The following is a 20161-nucleotide window of genomic DNA, read 5'->3' as shown; positions in this document are numbered from 1 at the left end:
ACCTAACCCGCACATCTTTGGACTGTGGGAGGAAACCGGAGCACCCGGAGGAAACCCACACAGACACGAGAATGTGCAAACTCCACACAGACAGTGACCCAAGCCGGGAATCGAACCCAGGTCCCTGCAGCAGTGAAGCAGCAGTGCTAACCACTGTGCTACCGTGCCGCCCCATCCTGAGTATATGTCTCTCCACTTCCCTGAATTCTCATTCTATCTCTTCCTCTCTCTCCCTCTATATCTCCCTCCTCCTTCCCTGAACCAGTTGCGCCCTCCCTCTCTCTCTCTCTCCTTTCTCTTCCTCTCCCTCCTCCTTGAACCACTTGCTCTCTCTCTCTCTCTCTCTCTCCTCCTTCCCTGAACAATTTGCTCACTCTGTTTGCTCCCTCCCTGAGCAATTTGCTCTCCCGCCTCCCCTCGATTTGATGTGTCCCTTGTCAATTATGAGGGCTCGGGTCAATTATGAGGTCTCCGTATCTCGATTTGCAGGTGTACTTTGATAATATATTTCAGACAAGTAGATAAAGTTCCGCTAACCAGGTGCAGAAAGTCACCCGGAATGATCCGGTTATGAGGCAGGGAGTGGAACTTGTCCAGAGAGGGAGGATGAGTAGAAAGCACCCGGAGTTACGGCGATAAGTGTGCGGAAGCTGGGAGTTGTCGGTGTTGCTGGATGTTTATTCTGGGCTATGAGAGCCTCATTCCCCCATCATTAAGAGGAAAGGTGCTGGAACGGGAGCACCAAGAGCACCCGGGGGTGCTGCCAATGGAAGAGACAACAAGAAGCTGTTTGTGGTGCTGCCCAAATGGAAGAGAAAGTGGGATGGTGCGAATGCTGCGCTTGGGGACGGAAGGTGCCGCCCTTGCTGCCTCTTGCTGGCTGGGATTGTCCCCAATGACAGCGAATCCACAGCGAGTCGCTGCTTCATCACAATCTGCCCGACTCCACCCACACTGGCTGTCAATCATTCTGCTGGAGCGGCTTCCTATTGGCTGTGTTCAGCTGATGGACAGCAGAATGCACCAATGGAGAATGAGGGTGCAGTGATGGATTGTGCAATGAATCAATGAGGCTTTTGACAAGGTACCACATGGCAGGTTGTTGCACAACCTCCATCATGGGCCCCAGGGTGAGGTAGTTAAATGGATACAAAATTGGCTTGATGACAGAAGCCAGTGGATGGTTGTCCAGGGTTGTTTTTCAAACTGGAGGCCTGTGACCAGCGGTGTCCTCTGGGATCAGTGCTGGGTCCACTGTTATTTGTCATTTATATTAATGATTTGGATGAGAATATAGGAGGCATGGTTGGTAAGTTTGCAGATGACACCAAGATTGGTGGCATAGTGGACAGTGAAGAAGGTTATCTCGGGTTGCAACGGGATCTTGATCAATTGGGCCAGTGGGCTGACGAATGGCAGATGGAGTTTAATTTGGACAAATGCGAGGTCATGCATTTTGGTAGATTGATCCAGGGCAGGACTTACTCAGTTAATGGTAGGGTGTTGGGGAGAGTTACAGAACAAAGAGATCTCGGGTATGGGTTCATGGCTCCTTGAAAGTGGAGTCACAGGTGGACAGAGTGGTGAAGGAGGCATTCGGCATGCTTGGTTTCATCGGTCAGAACATTGAATACAGGAGTTGGGAAGTCTTGTTGAAGTTGTACAAGACATTGGTACGGCCACACTTGGGATACTTTGTACAGTTCCGGTCACCCTATTATAGAAAGGATATTATTAAACTAGAAAGAGTGCAGTAAAGATTTACTGGGATGCTACCGGGACTTGATGGATTGAGTTCTAAGGAGGAGTTGGATAGACTGGGACTTGTTTCTTTGGAGCGTAGGAGGCTGAGGGGTGATCTTATCGAGGTCTATAAAATAATGAATGCACAGAACAGCTGGATAGTTCATGTCTTTTCCCAAAGGTCGGGGAGTCTCAACCTTCGAGGGCAGAGGTCGAAGTTGAGAGGGGCAATTATTTCACACACAACAAAGAACAAAGAACAATACAGCACAGGAACAGGCCCTTCGGCCCTCCAAGCCCGCGCCGCTCCCCGGTCCAGGATTGAATCCTGAATCCAGGATCCCCGCCCAATTTTCCAGCCTATCTACATCCTAATATCCTATCCACCGAGCTGTCCCTCACAGCTACGATGCTTTGTTCATTACAACCTATTAACTTACCCCCACCCCCCCATTCCAGACCATGTGATCTCCAGGGAGAGGCGAAAACCCAGAGTGAAAAACCCCAGGGCCAATATGGGGAAAAAAAATCAGGGAAATTCCTCTCCGACCCCCTGAGGCGATCGAAACGAGTCCAGGAGATCACAATGGCCCCGATCGGAAAATGCTTCCCAACCCTAGTCATTTCCACTTCCACGAACACCATATGAATTCCCTGCCCCCGAGACAGGTTCCCAACTATCCGCAGTCTCACTCTGTACTGGCACCAGCAAGATGATCATAGAATGAAGCCTTGAAACGAGAAACCAGGAACAATTAGCCCGCGCCGCTCCCTGGTCCAAACTCGACCACTCTTTTGTATCCCTCCATTCCCACTCCGTTCATATAGCTGTCTAGATAAGTCTTAAACGTTCCCAGTGTGTCCGCCTCCACCACCTTGCCCAGCAACACATTCCAGGCCCCCACGACCCTCTGTGTGAAATATGTCCTTCTGATATGTGTTAAATCTCCCCCCCCTTCACCTTGAACCTATGACCCCTCGTGAACGTCACAACGACCTGGGGAAAAGCTTCCCACCGTTCACCCTATCTATGCCTTTCATAATTTTATACACCTCTATTAAGTCTCCCCTCATCCTCCGTCTTTCCAAGGAGAACAACCCCAGTTTCCCCAATCTCTCCTCATAACCAAGCCCCTCCATACCAGGCAACATCCTGGTAAACCTCCTCTGTACTCTCTCCAAAGCCTCCACGTCCTTCTGGTAGTGTGGCGACCAGAACTGGACGCAGTATTCCAAATGCAGCCGAACCAACGTTCTATACATCTGCAACATCAGACCCCAACTTTTATACTCTATGCCCCGTCCTATAAAGGCAAGCATGCCATATGCCTTCTTCACCACCTTCTCCACCTGTGACGTCACCTTCAAAGATCTGTGGACTTGCACACCCAGGTCCCTCTGCGTCTCTACACCCTTTATGGTTCTTCCATTTATCGTGTAGCTCCTCCCTACATTATTCCCACCAAAATGCATCACTTCGCATTTATCAGGATTGAACTCCATCTGCCATTTCCTTGCCCAAATTTCCAGCCTATCTATATCCTTCTGAAGCCTCTGACAATGTTCCTCACTATCTGCAAGTCCTGCCAGTTTTGTGTCGTCCGCAAACTTACTGATCACCCCAGTTACTCCTTCTTCCAGATCATTTATATAAATCACAAACAGCAGAGGTCCCAATACAGAGCCCTGCGGTACACCACTAGTCACAGGCCTCCAGCCGGAAAAAGACCCTTCCACTACCACCCTCTGTCTTCTATGACCAAGCCAGTTCTCCACCCATCTAGCCACCTCCCCCTTTATCCCATGGGATCCAACCTTTTTCACTAGCCTACCATGAGGGACTTTGTCAAACGCTTTACTAAAGTCCATATAGACAACATCCACGGCCCTTCCTTCGTCAACCATTTTGGTCACTTCTTCAAAAAACACCACCAGGTTCGTGAGGCATGACCTCCCTCTCACAAAACCATGTTGACTATCGTTAATGAGTTTATTCCTTTCTAAATGCGCATACATCCTATCTTTAAGAATCTTCTCCAACAACTTCCCCACCACGGACGTCAAGCTCACCGGCCTATAATTACCCGGGTTATCCTTCCTACCCTTCTTAAATAACGGGACCACATTGGCTATCCTCCAATCCTCTGGGACCTCACCTGTGTCCAGTGACGAGACAAAGATTTGCGTCAGAGGCCCAACGATTTCACCTCTCGTCTCCCTGAGCAGCCTTGGATAGATTCCATCAGGCCCTGGGGATTTGTCAGTCTTTATATTCTCTAACAAACCTAACACTTCCTCCTTTGTAATGGAGATTTTCTCCAACGGTTCAACACTCCCCTCCGAGACACTCCCAGTCAACACATCCCTCTCCTTAGTGAATACCGACGCAAAGTATTCATTTAGGATCTCCCCTACCTCTTTGGGCTCCAAGCATAAGTCCCCACTTTTGTCCCCGAGAGGTCCGATTTTTTCCCTAACAACCCTTTTGTTCCTAACGTATGAATAAAATGCCTTGGGATTCTCCTTAATCCTGTCTGCCAAGAACATTTCGTGACCCCTTTTTGCTCTTCTAATTCCCCGTTTGAGTATTTTCCTACTTTCATTATACTCCTCCAGAGCTCCCTCCGTTTTTAGCTGCTTGGACCTAACATACGCCTCTCTTTTCCTTTTGACCAGTCCCTCAATTTCCCTGGTTATCCACGGTTCTCTAATCCTACCCTTCCTATCCTTCTTTTTTACAGGCACATGCTTGTCCTGTAGCCCTAACAACCGTTCCTTAAAAGACTGCCACATACCAGATGTGGATTTACCCTCAAACAGCCTCTCCCAATCAAGAGCTGCCAATTTCTGCCTGATCCCACTAAAGTTAGCCTTCCCCCAATCCAACACCTTACCCTTGGGACACCACTCATCCTTTTCCATCACTATCCTAAAGCTAACAGAATTGTGGTCACTATTTGCCACATGTTCCCCAACCAAAACTTTGAAGACCTGACCGGGCTCATTCCCCAGCACCAGGTCCAGTATAGCCCCCTCTCTAGTTGGGCTGTCCACATATTGTTCCAACGAACCCTCCTGTACACATTTTACAAATGCCTCACCATCCAGAGTCCCTGCCCTCAGCGATTTCCAGTCTATACCAGGGAAATTGAAGTCTCCCACTACAACAACCCTATATTTCCTGCACCTATCCAGTATCTCCTGACATATCCATTCTTCCACTTCCCTTGGGCTGTTGGGGGGCCTGTAGTACACCCCCAACATAGTGACTGCGCCTTTCCTGTTTCTAAGCTCCACCCAGAGTGACTCGCTACACGACTCCTCCGAATTGTCCTCCCTCTGCACTGCTGTAATATGCTCTCCAACCAATACCGCTACTCCCCCACCTCTTTTGGCCCCTCCTCTGTCTCGCCTAAAACACTTGTACCCTGGAATATTCAGCTGCCAGAGGGAGTAGTAGAGGTGGGGACAATTTTGTCTTTTAAAAAGCATTTGGTTAGATGGGTCTAGAGGGATATGGGCCAAATGTGGGCAATTGGGACGAGTTTAGGGGTTTAAAAACAGGGGCAGCCTGGACAAGTTGGGCTGAAGGGCCTGTTTCCCTGCTGTATGTAAATCTGAATGATGACGCAATGAGGTGCCGCCCACTCAGTGACGTGGCTGGAAGCGGCCGTTCAACGGTTTCGGCGCGCGGCTGGAGGGGGCGTTCTGACGTCACTGCCGACGCACGGCACGTGACCTGGATCTGGCCAATCGGCGAGCGGGACAATCAGCCGCCGCCGTCTCGAGTGCGGAGTTCAGGCGCCGCGCCGTTTCTCACTGCGTGTGCGGGGCTTTCCCAGCGGCTTCACACCGAATCTTTGAGTCACGGTCAGGAATTAAATAAGAGAAAAAGTCGCCGCTTCAGCGGCGCCGACTCTCGCCGACTGGGATTGTCCCCAGTGGCAGCGAGTCGCTGCTTCATCACAAGCTGCCCGAGTGCGCCCCGCACTGGCTGCCAATCATTCTGCTGGAGCGGCTTCCTATTGGCTGTGTTCATTTGACGGACAGCAGAACGCACCAATGGGGAATGAGGGTGCGGTGAGGTCCCGCCCACTCAGAGCGGCTCGCGGTCACGTGGCGCGGCCGTTAACGGTTTCTGCGCGCGGCTGGAGAGGGGGGTCTGAAGTCACTGCCCGCTCACAGCACGTGACCGGGAGCTGACCAATCGCCGGAAACCAGCCCTCGACGCCCCGAGTGCGCCTGCGCCAACTTCACTCCGGGAGGGTGCGGCCCGCTTCCTATTGCGCGCAGGCGCACTGCCGTTTGTCGCTGCGTATCCGGGTATTTCCGGGTTTGTGAATCACGGGGAGGAATTAACGGCCCAGAAAAAGTTTCAACTCCAACAACATTCAGCTTGAGGATTAAAATGGCGGTTTCCTGTGTAAATACAGCCTGTCTTTGTATCATATTAACAGAGCGGGGACGGTCAGTTACATTGTGGGCGGCGCGGTGGCTCAGTGGTTGGTGCTGCGGTCTCACAGCGCCAGGGAGCCGGCTTCAATTCCCGGCCTTGGCTCACTGTCTGTGTGGAGTCTGCACATTCTCCCCGTGTCTGCGGCCCTTTCCTCACACTCCAAACATCAGCAGCACAGGGGCACTGGCCAGGCTCAGTTGCTGCTCAGTGTCAGGGGGATTAGCAGGGTCAACACGGGGAGAGGGTCTGGGTGGGATTGTGGGCGGTACAGACTGGATGGACCAAATGGCCTCCTCCTGCACTGCAGCAATTGGATGATTCAACGTTTCACAGAAAGATCTGTTATTACAATCTAGGCCGTGTCTGTGTAAACACTGCTGCAGCATCTAAATTACTGCAATCAAGCGCTTGTCTGAGTAAACACAGCACCAGATCTCTCTCCATTATTTCAGTCTGGGCCCTGTCTGAGCATTTGCAGCACATGAAACTAAATTGTTTTGTGCGGCTGTAAATCAACAAATGCAAGGAAACTGACAGAGGTTGATTGAATACGAGGATATGTGCACATTCACAGTGCAACACGTGTATTGCCACAGCAGCCCCAAATCCCAAACTCTGTAGACAGAGAGAACTGGAACCCACAATGTTTGTGTCTCATGGAAATCCCCTCCCTTTTGCCCTGTCTGGGCTTCTACTGCACAACTTTCACCTCGCTGACTTTGCCGGCCTTGGCTCACTGTGTGGAGTCTGCACATTCTCCCCGTGTCTGCGGGGAGTACCTCCGACTCTCCAGAGATGAGCAGGATAGGTGCATTGGCCATGCTAAGTTGCTCCTCGGTGTCGGGGATTAGCAGGGTAAACACGGGGATAGGGTCTGGGTGGAATTGTGGTTGTTGCAGACTGGAAGGACCAAATGGCCTCCAAATTTATCTATCCCTGCCTTAAAATCATTCAATAAGGCAGCCTCAACTGCTTCACCGGGCAGGGAATTCCACAGATTCACAACGCTTTGTGTGAAGAAGTTCCTCCTCAACTCAGTCCTAAATCTGCACCCCTTATTTTCAGGCCATGCCTCCTAGTTCTAGTTTCACCTGCCGGTGGAACCAACTTCCCTGCTTCTATCTTATCAATTCCCATAGTCATAGAGGTTTACAGCATGGAAACAGGCCCTTCGGCCCAACTTGTCCATGCCGCCCTTTTTGTTTTAAACTCCTAAGCTAATCCCAATTGCCCGCATTTGGCCCATATCCCTCTACACCCATTGTTCCCATGTAACTATCTAAATGCTTTTTAAAAGATAAAATTGTACCCGCCTCCACCACGACCTCTGGCAGCTTGTTCCAGACACACTCCACCCTCTGTGAAAAAATTGCCCCTCTGGACACTTTTGTATCTCTCCCCGCTCACCTTCAACCTATGCCCTCTAGTTTTAGACTCCCCTACCCTTGGGAAAAGATATTGACTATCTACCTTGTCTATTCCCCTCATTACTTTATAGACCTCTATAAGGTCACCCTTCAGCCTCCTACGCTCCAGAGAAAAAAGTCCAAGTCTATTCAGCTTCTCCTTATAACTCAATCCATCAAGTCCCGGTAGCATCCTTGTAAATCTTTTCTGCACCCTTTCTAATTTAATAATATCCTTTCTATAATAGGGTGGCCAGAACTGTACATCGTATTCCAAGTGTGGCCATACCAATGTCTTGTATAACTTCAACAAGACGTCCCAACTCCTGTATTCAATGTTCTGACCAATGAAACCAAGCATGCCGAATGCCTTCTTCCCCACCCTGTCCACCTCTGACTCCACTTTGAAGGAGCTATGAACATGTACCCCGAGATCTCTTTGTTCTGTAACTCTCCCCAATGCCCTACAATTAATTAAGTCCTGCCCTGGATCAGTCTACCAAAATGCATCACCTCGCATTTGTCTAAATTAAACTCCATCTGCCATTCGTCAGCCCACTGGCCCAATTGACCAAGATCCCGTTGCAATTGGAGATAACCTCACTGTCCACTATGCCACCAATCTTGGTGTCAGCTGCAAACTTACTAACCTATATTCTCATCCAAATTATGAATATAAATGACAAATTAACAGTGGGCCCAGCACTGATCCCTGAGGCACAACGCTGGTCACAGGCCTCCAGTTTGAAAAACAACTCTCGACAACCACCCTCTGGCTTCTGTCAAGAAGCCAATTTTGTATCCATTTAGATACCTCACCCTGGATCCCGTGAGATTTAAGTTTATGCAACAACCTACCACGCGGTACCTTGTCAAAGGCCTTGCTAAAGTCCATGTAGACAACATCAGCTGCCCTGCCCTCATCTACCTTCTTGGTTACCCCTTCAAAAAACTCAATCAACTTTGTGAGACATGATTTTCCACTCACAAAGCCATGTTGACTGTCCCTAATCAGTCCTTGCATCTCTAAATGCCTGTAGATCCTGTCTCTCAAAATACCTTCCAACAACTTACCCACCACAGATGTGAGGCTCACTGGCCTGTAGTTCCCAGGCTTTTCCCTGCAGCCCTTTTTAAACAAAGGCACAACATTTGCCAATCTTCAGGCACCTCACCCGTGACTATCGATTATTCAAATATCTCGGCTAGGGGACCCGCAATTTCCTCCCTAGCCTTCACAACGTCCTGGGATATACTTCATCAGGTCCCGGGGATTTATCTACCTTGATGCACTTTAAGACTTCCAGCATTTCCTTCTGTAATATGTACACTCCTCAAGGCATCAATATTTATTTCTCCAAGTTCCCCAACATCCATGCTTTTCTCAACAGTAAATACTGATGAAAAATATTCATTTAGGATCTCACCCATCTCTTGTGGATCCGCAGATAGATGACCTTGTTGATCCTTAAGAGGCCCTACTCTCTCCCTTGTTACTCTTTTGCCCTTTATGTATTTGTAGAAGCTCTTTGGATTCTCCTTTGCCTCATCTGCCAAAACAATTTCCTGTCCCCTTTTTGCCCTCCTGACTTCTCTTAACTCTACTCCTACACCCCCTATACTCTTCAAGAGATTCACTTGATCCCTTCATTATCTTATATGTTTCTATAAGATCTCCCCTCATTCTTCTGAATTCCAATGAGTATAACCCCAGTCTACTCAGTCTGTCCTCATAAACCAACCCTCTCAACTCCGGAATCAACCGAGTGAATCTCCTCTGCACCCTGTCAATATGTCCTTTCTCAAGTAAGGAGACCAAAACTGCACACAGTATTCCGTGTGGCCTCACCAGCACCTTATACAGCTGCAACATAATCTCGCTGTTTTTAAACTCCATCCCTCCAGCAATGAAAGACAAAATTCCATTTGCCTTCTTAATTACCTGCTGCACCTGCAAACCAAATTTTGTGATTCATGCACAAGGACACCCAGGTCCCTCTGCACAGCAGCATGCTGCAATTTTTTACCATTTAAACAATAGTCCATTTTGCGGTTATTCATATCCAAATGGATGACTTCACATTTACCAACATTGTACTCCATCTGCCAGACCCTCGCCCACTCACTTAGACTATATATATGCCTTTGCAGACTTTCAGTGTCCTCTGCGCACTTTGCTCTGCCACTCATCAGAGTATCATCTGCGAATTTTAACACACTACACTTGGTCCCCAACTCCAAATCATCAATGTAAATCGTAAACAATTGGGGTCCCAACACTGATCCCTGAGGCACATCACTCGTCACTGATCGCCAACCAGAAAAACACCCATTTACCCCCACTCTTTGCTTTCTGTTAGTTAACCAATCCTCTATCTATTACATTACCCATAACACCGCACACCTTTATCTTATGCAGTAGCCTTTGGCGCGGCACCATGTCACATTTCTTCTGGAAATCCAGAAACACCACATCCACAGGTTCCTCATTGTCCACTGAGCACGTAATGTTCTCAAAGAATACCACCAAATTAGTCAAACGTAACTTGCCTTTCATGAACCCATGTTGTCTTTCCAACGGGACAATTTGTATCCAGATGTCTCGCTATTTCTTCCTCGATGATAGATTGAAGCATTTTCCCAACTACAGAAGTTAAGCTAACAGGTCTACAGTTACCCGCCTTTTGTCTAACTACTTTTTAGAACAGTGGCGTCACATTTGCTGTTTTCCAATCTGCCGGAATTACGCAGAGTCCAGCGAATGTTGTTGAATTACCACTAGTGCATTTGCTATTTTCCCCACCATCTCTTTTCGTACCTTGGGATGCATTCCATCAGAGCCAGGAGACTTGTCTGCCTTTAACCCATTAGCTTGCCCAACACTACCACTTTTGTGGTGATAGCTTCTAGGTCCTCCTCACCTGCCATAGCCGCCTTGTCACCAGTGACCTGGCAGCTATGTTCCCTGCCAGGTGTCCCCAAAATGGGAGAATGCGATATCTGCTTGAAACATAGAAGCTTTCCTTACCTGGTGAGGACTGCGGGGACCGGTGTGTGTTTGAACTCATTTCATCATATTTTGCTTTGTTTAACTTTTCTTTGAGATTCTGTTCATTTTTAAGAAGCCACATTTGAAGTTATCCCTTTGTTGATCTGGTCTATTTTGTTAAGATGCATGTTGCAAGATGCAGAATTTCACTGGCATTTCAATCTCTGAGCTTTTCCCTCGCATGCCAGCGCTCCACAGTCTCAGTCACCTTGCAGAAATGTCCCCCTCATTTGAGCAAAGAGCAGAAGGTGTTAACAGATGTGCACGGACCATCATGACCAGCACTATGCATGTACGTGACCAGAGTGCGGCTCCTCTCTCTGCGCATGCATCGGCCTGCCGCCTGAGCGCAACAGGAAACAGTTAGAAAATAGACACAGAAAAAAAGAACAAAGAAAATTATAGCAGAGACACAGGCCCTTCAGCCCTCCAAGCTTGCACCGCCCATGCTGCCTGAACTAAAAAAACTACTCTTCCACGGGCCATATCCCTCTATCCCCTTCTGTTCATGTATTTGTCAAGACGCCCCTTGAAAGTCACTGTCGTATCCGCTTCAACTACCTCCCCCGGCAGCGGCTCCAGGCACCCACCACATGTGTTAAAAAAAAACTTGCCAACTACATCTCTTTTAAACCCTGCCCCTCGCCCTAAAACCTATAGCCCTTAGTAATTGACTCTTCCACCCTGGGAAAAAGCTTCCGACGCAGCATCAACACTGAGTAGATCTGGGTGATTATAGAATCATAGAATCCTACAGTGCAGAAGAAGGCCATTTGGCCCATCGAGTCTGCACTGACCACTATCCCCACAACCCCATGCATCTTTCCTAGCCAGTCCCTCTGACACTGAGGAGCAATTTAATTGCAATTGTAATTTTGTAATTGTAATTGTAAATTTAATTGTAACTGGATTACAGAGTACTGGGCTAATGGTAAGATACTTGGTAGTGTGGATGAACAGAGAGATCTCGGTGTCCATGTGCATAGATCCCTGAAAGTTGGCACCCAGGTTGATAGGGTTGTTAAGAAGGCGTACGGAGTGTTAGCTTTTATTGGGAGAGGGATTGAGTATCGGAGCCAGGAGGTCATGTTGCAGCTGTACAAAACTGGTGCAGCCACACTTGGAGTATTGCGTACAGTTCTGGTCGCCGCATTTTTGGAAGGATGTGGAAGTGTTGGAAAGGGTGCAGAGGAGATTTACTAGGATGTTGCCTGGTACGGTGGGAAGGTCTTATGAGGAAAGGCTGAGGGACTTGAGGTTGTTTTTTTGTTGAGAGAGAAGAAGGTTAAGAGGTAACTTAATAGAGGCATACAAGATGATCAGAGGATTAGATAGGGTGGATAGTGAGAGCCTTTTTCCTCGGATGGTGATAGCTAGCACGAGGGGACACAGCTTTAAATTGAGGGGTGATAGATATAGGACAGGTGTCAGAGGGAGGTTCTTCACTCCGAGAGTAGTAAGGGCGTGGAATGCCCTGCCTGCAACAGTAGTGGACTTGCCAATATTAAGGGCATTTAAATGGTCATTGGATAAACATATGGATGACATTGGAATAGTGTAGGTTAGATGGACTTTAGATTGGTTTCACTGGTCGGCGCAACATCGAGGGTCGAAGGGCCTGTACTGCGCTGTAATGTTCTATGTTCAATTTAGCATGGCCAATGCACCTCACCCGCACATCTTTGGATTGTGGGAGGAAACCGGAGCGCCCGGAGTAAACCCACGTGGACATGGGGAGAATTGTACAAACTACATACAGACAGTGACCAAAGCCGGGAATCGAACTCTGGTCCCTGGCACTGTGAGGCAGCAGTGCTAACCACTGTGCCACCGTGCAGATTCTGGTCTGAATACGGACAGCATTATTACAGAGGATATCAGAGTGATTCGAGTCTGAATACAGACAGCATCAAAACTGAGTGTTTCTGGGTGATTCTAGTCTGAATAGGCACAGCATTATAGCACTGAGTATACCTCCTGTTACTGTTACACTTTTCAAACACACGCTGTTTCTGTACATCTATCCTCAGCTCGGAGAGCAAATAGCCAATTTCCGCTTTTCACCCAAAATGTGAACAGACCCGGGACAGAAAAATGGGGAAAGTAGTAAAACATCAGACAGTGTGTAACCCGGGGAGGATGGAGTCAGTGAGATCAGACAGTGTGTAACCCGGGGAGGATGGAGTCAGTGAGATCAGACAGTGTGTAACCCGGGGAGGATGGAGTCAGTGAGATCAGACACTGTGTAACCTGGGGAGGATGGAGTCAGTGAGATCAGACAGTGTGTAACCCGGGGAGGATGGAGTCAGTGAGATCAGACAGTGTGTAACCCGGGGAGGATGGAGTCAGTGAGATCAGACAGTGTGTAACCCGGGGAGGATGGAGTCAGTGAGATCAGACAGTGTGTAACCCGGGGAGGATGGAGTCAGTGAGATCAGACAGTGTGTAACCCGGGGAGGATGGAGTCAGTGAGATCAGACAGTGTGTAACCCGGGGAGGATGGAGTCAGTGAGATCAGACAGTGTGTAACCCGGTGAGGATGGAGTCAGTGAGATCAGACAGTGTGTAACCCGGGGAGGCTGGAGTCAGTGAGATCAGACAGTGTGTAACCCAGGGGAAGATGGAGCCAGTAAGATCAGAAAGTTTGTTAACTAGGCAAGATGTAGTGATTGAGATCAGACAGTGCCCAACCCGGGGAGGATAGAGCCCATCGTTATCATTCAGACAGACACAATCCCAGGTTGAGGGTTCAAAATATCGGAATCCTCCTCACCATGTGGACTTGCGTTGGAGGGATGTTGCAAGGAGCAATCACTTTGCGCTGTCAGTTCCTTCTGTTCACACACACACTCTCAGTTCTTGTTTCATTTGAGGCATTTAGGTTTCCAGGGAAGTTCACCTTGACTCCACACATTTTCTGGTTTTCTGAAAAGCATGTTAATTTGTTAATTTTTGCAGTTCTGCCCCCCGTTTCCGATCTCAGTGCACCCACAGTAGATGAAGCGAAGGGGGGAGTGGTGGAAGTGAAGATAGGGAGGATGTCTGGTAACAGGAGGGAAGCCCCTCCCGTTCCTGCTTTGGCCTTGTAGGCTATTACTGGCTCCAGGAAGACCAGATTCGATAGGGTTCTCCTTCAGACAATTTACTCATTTTCTGTGGCCAGGTTTACTGCTGGTTTCCCTGGAAGGGGAGCATGCCATGTCCACCGGCATGAGTGAGAAATTCCTTACCTGGAGGGCATTTGCAAGGTCTGGGATAGACATTGAATCTCTTTACAGAGATTGTGTTTTGACGTTTCAATTTTCCCCTGGTAGTCTGCCTACTTGATGCTGTATCCCAAGATACAAAAGAAGTACAAGGAAGGACACCCAGAAACCTCACAGAAATAATAGAAACCCTACAGTGCAGAAAGAGGCCATTCGGCCCATCGAGTTTGCACTGACAACAATCGCATGTTGGACTTATCCCCACAACCCCACGCAGTTACCCCATTAATCACTCTAACTAACACATCCCGCCACACTAAGGGACAATCTTACATGAATAATCAACCTAAGCCGCACATCTTTGGACTGTGGGAGGAAACCGGAGCAGCCTGAGGAAACCCACAATGATACGGGGAGAATGTGCAAACTCCAGACAGACAGTGACCAAGCCGGGAATCGAAGGCAGGTCCTTGGAGATGTGAGACAGTAGTGCTAACCATTCTGCCACCATATCTCCCAATGCTAAACCAGTTTGTTCATATCCATAGCTCTTCATGAGTATCTCAATTAAAGAAAGAGTTCCACAGGCTGGAAGATGTTTGGGATGAGTACTCCAGAGCGTAGTCTCTTGGCAGCTGAAGGCAAGGGGCCCATGTATAGAAGAATCCAAATAAGGACTGGCCAAACTTTCAGGAGTGCGGAAATATTGCCAACATCTAAGGCTGGGCTATAATATCTGGCTGGGAAGTTTGAGTCAGTGGGTATATTTGAGAAGCTCGATCCAGATGGTGTACAAGGATCTAGGGTTAATGAGACGTGGTGCAAGTTAGGATACAAGAAACAAGTTTCAGGGCAGTTTGTAAGATCATCTTGCATGTGTAACACTATTTTTTATATGCTGGCAAGCAATACATTTATGATGAACAGATAGCCCACCCAGTGGGAGTCCAGAGAATGGGATTGGGAAGATAAACCAATGCCAGTGATATGTGCTGTGCGATTTACTGGATAAACAAACAGACAGGGACAATTTCCACACAGCTGGAAGGCAGTGAAGAGATGATCATGTGACAAACTGTGCCAAAGGCTTCAGAGACGTAGAGTCGGCTGAAGATACTTCACTGACCATTTTATTTCTGCTAGAATGTAATGTTTGACTTTGATACGAGCTGTTTCAGTATTGTGGGGTAGGTGGAAACCTAGTTAGATGTATTCAAACAAGCTCCAAGAAAGGTGTGTCTACATTTATCAGGTAAAGTTATCGTCATGTGTTTTGGAGAAAAGGAGGCTGGACATGGGCCAGGGATTTTCAAGGGCAAATTAAATCAAGATGATTTTTTTAAGAGGCAGTACCAAGGTTGTGGGGTCACCGTCAGATCTACCATATATCTACATGGTGTTTGTGAGATTGTAAATACTAAAAGATTGTCCCCATATAAATTTTGGAAATCACATTGCTGCTTAAAGATACAAACAAGGCATTTTCTCTTCACAGTTTCCATTTAACCCTGCTCTGGATTTGTCTATTTCAGAGCACCAGAATCGAAAACACCTGTCACAAAAATGGCTGAAGGTTTCAACAGCGGAGTATATCCAATATCTTCAAAAAGATTGACTTTGGACAATGGTAGGTTCAGAAAATACTCCCAAGTTTTCACCGTCCTGTTAATGAATCCAGACCTCATTCATGAATCTGCAGTTCACACAAGGGACAGAGAAGAACATAGCGGCAGCAAATTATAAACCAGTAAAACTGATATAATGAAGTTGTGCTGAAAGCAATGTCTAGTGCATGTCGATAGGCATTGTTTACATGGACATCCAGAAGGAATTTGGACAGAGTTTCTTTAAATGTCTGTCATGCAATTGAAGGCAAATTTGTGACCTCATTGTGAAATTGGTGGAAAAGCAAGGGATAGAGATGAGGTAAATGGTGATTTAGGCTGACTGTCAGGATGCAACTTGCTGTGTTCCAGAAGCATCTGTGTTAGACTCACAATTACTAACCAAATTTATTGACAGCCTAGATGTTGGAATAAAAAAATGGATATATAAAACTGATTATGACACAAAGTTATTGAAACATTGTCGTCAATATAGCTGGCAATATAAGAACATAAGAAATAGGAGCAGGAGTAGGCCATCTGGCCCTTCGAGCCTGCCCCGCCATTCAACAAGATCATGGCTGATCTGAAGCGAATCAGTTCCACTTACCCGCCTGCTCCCCATATCCCCTAATTCCCTTATCGATCAGAAAACTATCTACCCGTGATTTAAACATATTCAACGAGGAAGCCTCCACCACTTCAATGGGCAGAGAATTCCAGAGATTCACTACCCTCTGAGAGAAGAAGTTCCCCCTCAACTCTGTTCTGAACCGGCCCCCCCTTATTTTGAGGCTGTGCCCTCTAGTTCTGGTTTCCCTTCTAAGTGGAAAGAATCTCTCCACCTCTACCCTATCCAGCCCCTTCATTGTCTTATATGTCTCTATCAGATCACCCCTCATCCTTCTAAACTCCAACGAGTACAGACCCAATCTGTTTAATCTCTCCTCATAAGCTACACCCCTCATCTCCGGTATCAACCTGGTGAACCTTCTCTGCACTCCCTCCAAGGCCAATATATCCTTTCGCAAATAAGGGGACCAAAACTGCACACAGTACTCCAGTTGCGGCCTCACCAGTGCCTTGTACAGTTGCAGCAAGACCTCCCTGCTTTTATATTCTATCCCCCTCGCGATAAAGGCCAACATTCCATTCGCCTTCTTGATCACCTGCTGCACCTGCAGACTGAGTTTTTGCGATTCATGCACAAGGACCCCCAGGTCCCTCTGCACAGTGGCACGATGTAATTTTTCTCCATTTAAATAATATTCCAATTTACTATTATTTCTTCCAAAGTGGATAACCTCACATTTGCTAGCATTATATTCCATCTGCCAGATCCTCGCCCACTCGCTCAGCCTATCCAAGTCTCTCTGCAGACTTTCCGCATCCTCCACGCAATTCGCTTTCCCACTCACCTTCGTGTCATCAGCAAACTTGAATACCCTACATTCAGTCCCCTCCTCCAGATCATCTATGTAAATGGTAAACAATTGAGGCCCCAGCACCGATCCCTGTGGCACGCCACTGGTCACCAACTGCCAACCAGAAAAGCACCCATTTATCCCAACTCTCTGCTTCCTGTTAGATAGCCAATCACCAATCCACGCCAACACCTTACCCCTAACTCCGTGTACCCCAATCTTCTGCAGCAACCTTTTGTGAGGCACCTTATCGAACGCCTGGAAATCTAAAAACACCACATCCACCGGTTCCCCTCTGTCAACCGCACTAGTGACATCTTCATAAAAGTCCAGTAGATTCGTCAAACACGACTTTCCCTTCATGAATCCATGCTGCGTCTGCTTGATCGAACCATTCTTATTCAGGTGCTCTGTTATTTCCTCTTTAATAATGGACTCGAGCATCTTCCCAACTACGGACGTTAAGCTAACCGACCTGTAGTTACCCGCCTTATGCAATGAAATATCAGTAAATTAAGTGAATTGGCACGTTTGTGGCAAATAGATTAAAATGCAGGCAAATATCAGGTCCTTCACTTTCAATAAGGGATAGAACAGGGCCCTTTCCAAATGTGGAAAACCTAGAAACTTGGAAGCTCTACAGAACCTTGGGAATTCCTGAATATAGATTGTTAAAATATCGTGAAAAGGGAGCATAAAGTAAAACAAACAATTTAATGTTGGATTTTATGTCCAGAGGACAAGAGCATGTAGGGATAGAAGTTATGTTACAAGCGAGACAAGCTCCTGAATAGACTAATCCCGGCTGTGGCGATTGCAGTTAAAATAAAGGCAAAACCTTTCAGGAATGAAATTGAAAAATGCTTCGAAACGCAAAAACATTTCCTGCAAAAAAGGTAATTGATATTGGAAAGTTGATGTGAATTGCTTCTTACTAACCAGGGGTATGAAGTGATTTGGAGGTCAGCTGGATACATGGGTTTTATTCACAAATGAGATAAATATCATGAATGTTTTCTGAAAGATAGTTGATAACATGGCTCACATGACATTTAAGTGGGTTGTTTTAAGTTTACGGGAAATTAAAACAGTCCAGATAGGAACTCATTGTGTTTCATTTTTTTCCAATTTCTGTTCACAGATCCAAACTCTAAAATCACTGAGTTCTTGACAAACTGTGAAGATGACCAACTGTTGCTGTTGACCAAATTCTACCGGGACAGACTAGAACAGGCGATTGAAGGAGTGGCGAGACTCTGTCTGATGTTTGCAGCATGCGATCATATTGGTGTGAAAGAAAGTCATGTAAGTCCAGGATATGGTGGGTTTAGTGATTTTGCCCATTTTCACTTCGCAGACCTGATGAAATTAGAGGAAGAATAATTTGCTGAACAGTAAGAAGCTATGGTCTCTCTTGCTGCTCTCCTAAAGAGACAACTGTTCCAGTGCAGCTACAATGCATCTACCCAACAACGTGTAAAAAATGTCTATCCCATTTGCCCAAAACAGGACAAATCCATATGGAAAATTTGCACCCCACAAGCCTCCTTCCACTAAGTGGCAGAGATAAAATGAGTCATTGCCAGTGACTTAAAGTTGCAGATACTTTGCAGTTTGGGATGGCAAAGTGGCACAGTGGTTAGCATTACTGCCTCATAGCGCTGGGAACCCGGGTTCGATTCCTGGTTTGAGCCATTGTCTCCGTGGTGTCTGCATGTTCCACGTTTTAAAGTTTATTCATTATTGTGAAAAGTAAGCTTGTATTAACACTGCAAAGATGTGACTGTGAATATCCCCTAGTTGCCATACTCCAGCGCCTTTTCGGGAACACTTGAGGGTGAATTTAGCATGGCCAATGCACCTAACCAGAGCAGCCGGAAGAAACCCACGCAGACACGGGGAGACTGTGCAGATTCCACACAGTGACCCAAGCCGGGATTTGAACCCAGGTCCCTGGCGCTATGAGGCAGCACTGCTAACTACTTTGGAACCGTGCTGCCGGGTTTTTGTGTGCATTTCCGTCGGGTGTTCAGCTTTCCTCCGACAGTCTGAAAGATGTGATGGTTTGGTGCATTGACCATGCGAAATTCTCCCTCAATGTACCTGAACAGGCGCTGGAGCGTGACAACGACGGGATTTCCACGGTCACGGAGGTGGCTAGATGGGTGGAGAACTGGCTTGGTCATAGAAGACAGAGGGTGGTAGTGGAAGGGCCTTTTTCCGGCTGGAGGCCTGTGACTAGTGGTGTACCGCAGGGCTCTGTATTGGGACCTCTGCTGTTTGTGATTTATATAAATGATCTGGAAGAAGGAGTAACTGGGGTGATCAGTAAGTTTGCGGACGACACAAAACTGGCAGGACTTGCAGATAGTGAGGAACATTGTCAGAGGCTACAGAAGGATATAGATAGGCTGGAAATTTGGGCAAGGAAATGGCAGATGGAGTTCAATCCTGATAAATGCGAAGTGATGCATTTTGGTGGGAATAATGTAGGGAGGAGCTACACGATAAATGGAAGAACCATAAAGGGTGTAGAGACGCAGAGGGACCTGGGTGTGCAAGTCCACAGATCTTTGAAGGTGACGTCACAGGTGGAGAAGGTGGTGAAGAAGGCATATGGCATGCTTGCCTTTATAGGACGGGGCATAGAGTATAAAAGTTGGGGTCTGATGTTGCAGATGTATAGAACATTGGTTCGGCCGCATTTGGAATACTGCGTCCAGTTCTGGTCGCCACACTACCAGAAGGACGTGGAGGCTTTGGAGAGAGTACAGAGGAGGTTTACCAGGATGTTGCCTGGTATGGAGGGGCTTGGTTATGAGGAGAGATTGGGGAAACTGGGGTTGTTCTCCTTGGAAAGACGGAGGATGAGGGGAGACTTAATAGAGGTGTATAAAATTATGAAAAGCATAGATAGGGTGAACGGTGGGAAGCTTTTCCCCGGGTCGGTGGTGACGTTCACGAGGGGTCATAGGTTCAAGGTGAAGGGGGGGAGGTTTAACACAGATATCAGAAGGACATATTTCACACAGAGGGTCGTGGGGGCCTGGAATGTGTTGCCGGGCAAGGTGGTGGAGGCGGACACACTGGGTACGTTTAAGACTTATCTAGACAGCTATATGAACGGAGTGGGAATGGAGGGATACAAAAGAGTGGTCTAGTTTGGACCAGGGAGCGGCGTGGGCTAATTGTTCCTTGTTTCTCGTTTCAAGGCTTCATTCTATGATCATCTTGCTGGTGCCAGTACAGAGCGAGACTGCGGATAGTTGGGAA

The 20161-nt window shown here is 47.4% G+C and overlaps 1 protein-coding gene across 1 annotated transcript in view; it reads left to right on the top strand.

Moving 5' to 3' along the window:
- The window catches only part of LOC144483447 (NACHT, LRR and PYD domains-containing protein 3-like), a 117466-nt gene that overhangs the window by 7436 nt on the left and 89869 nt on the right, over positions 1-20161 (top strand). The window contains exons 3-4 of the mRNA XM_078202132.1: positions 15393-15487; positions 18030-18193. Of these exons, the coding sequence (XP_078058258.1) occupies positions 15424-15487; positions 18030-18193 (228 nt within the window). The 5' untranslated portion in view covers positions 15393-15423. The remainder of the gene's footprint in view (positions 1-15392; positions 15488-18029; positions 18194-20161) is intronic.

The sequence above is a fragment of the Mustelus asterias genome, unplaced genomic scaffold (assembly GCF_964213995.1).
Source record: "Mustelus asterias unplaced genomic scaffold, sMusAst1.hap1.1 HAP1_SCAFFOLD_69, whole genome shotgun sequence".
Classification (NCBI taxonomy): Eukaryota; Metazoa; Chordata; class Chondrichthyes; order Carcharhiniformes; family Triakidae; genus Mustelus; species Mustelus asterias.
Note: the sequence above shows the minus strand (reverse complement) of the source record. Positions and strands in the feature narration are given on the sequence as shown.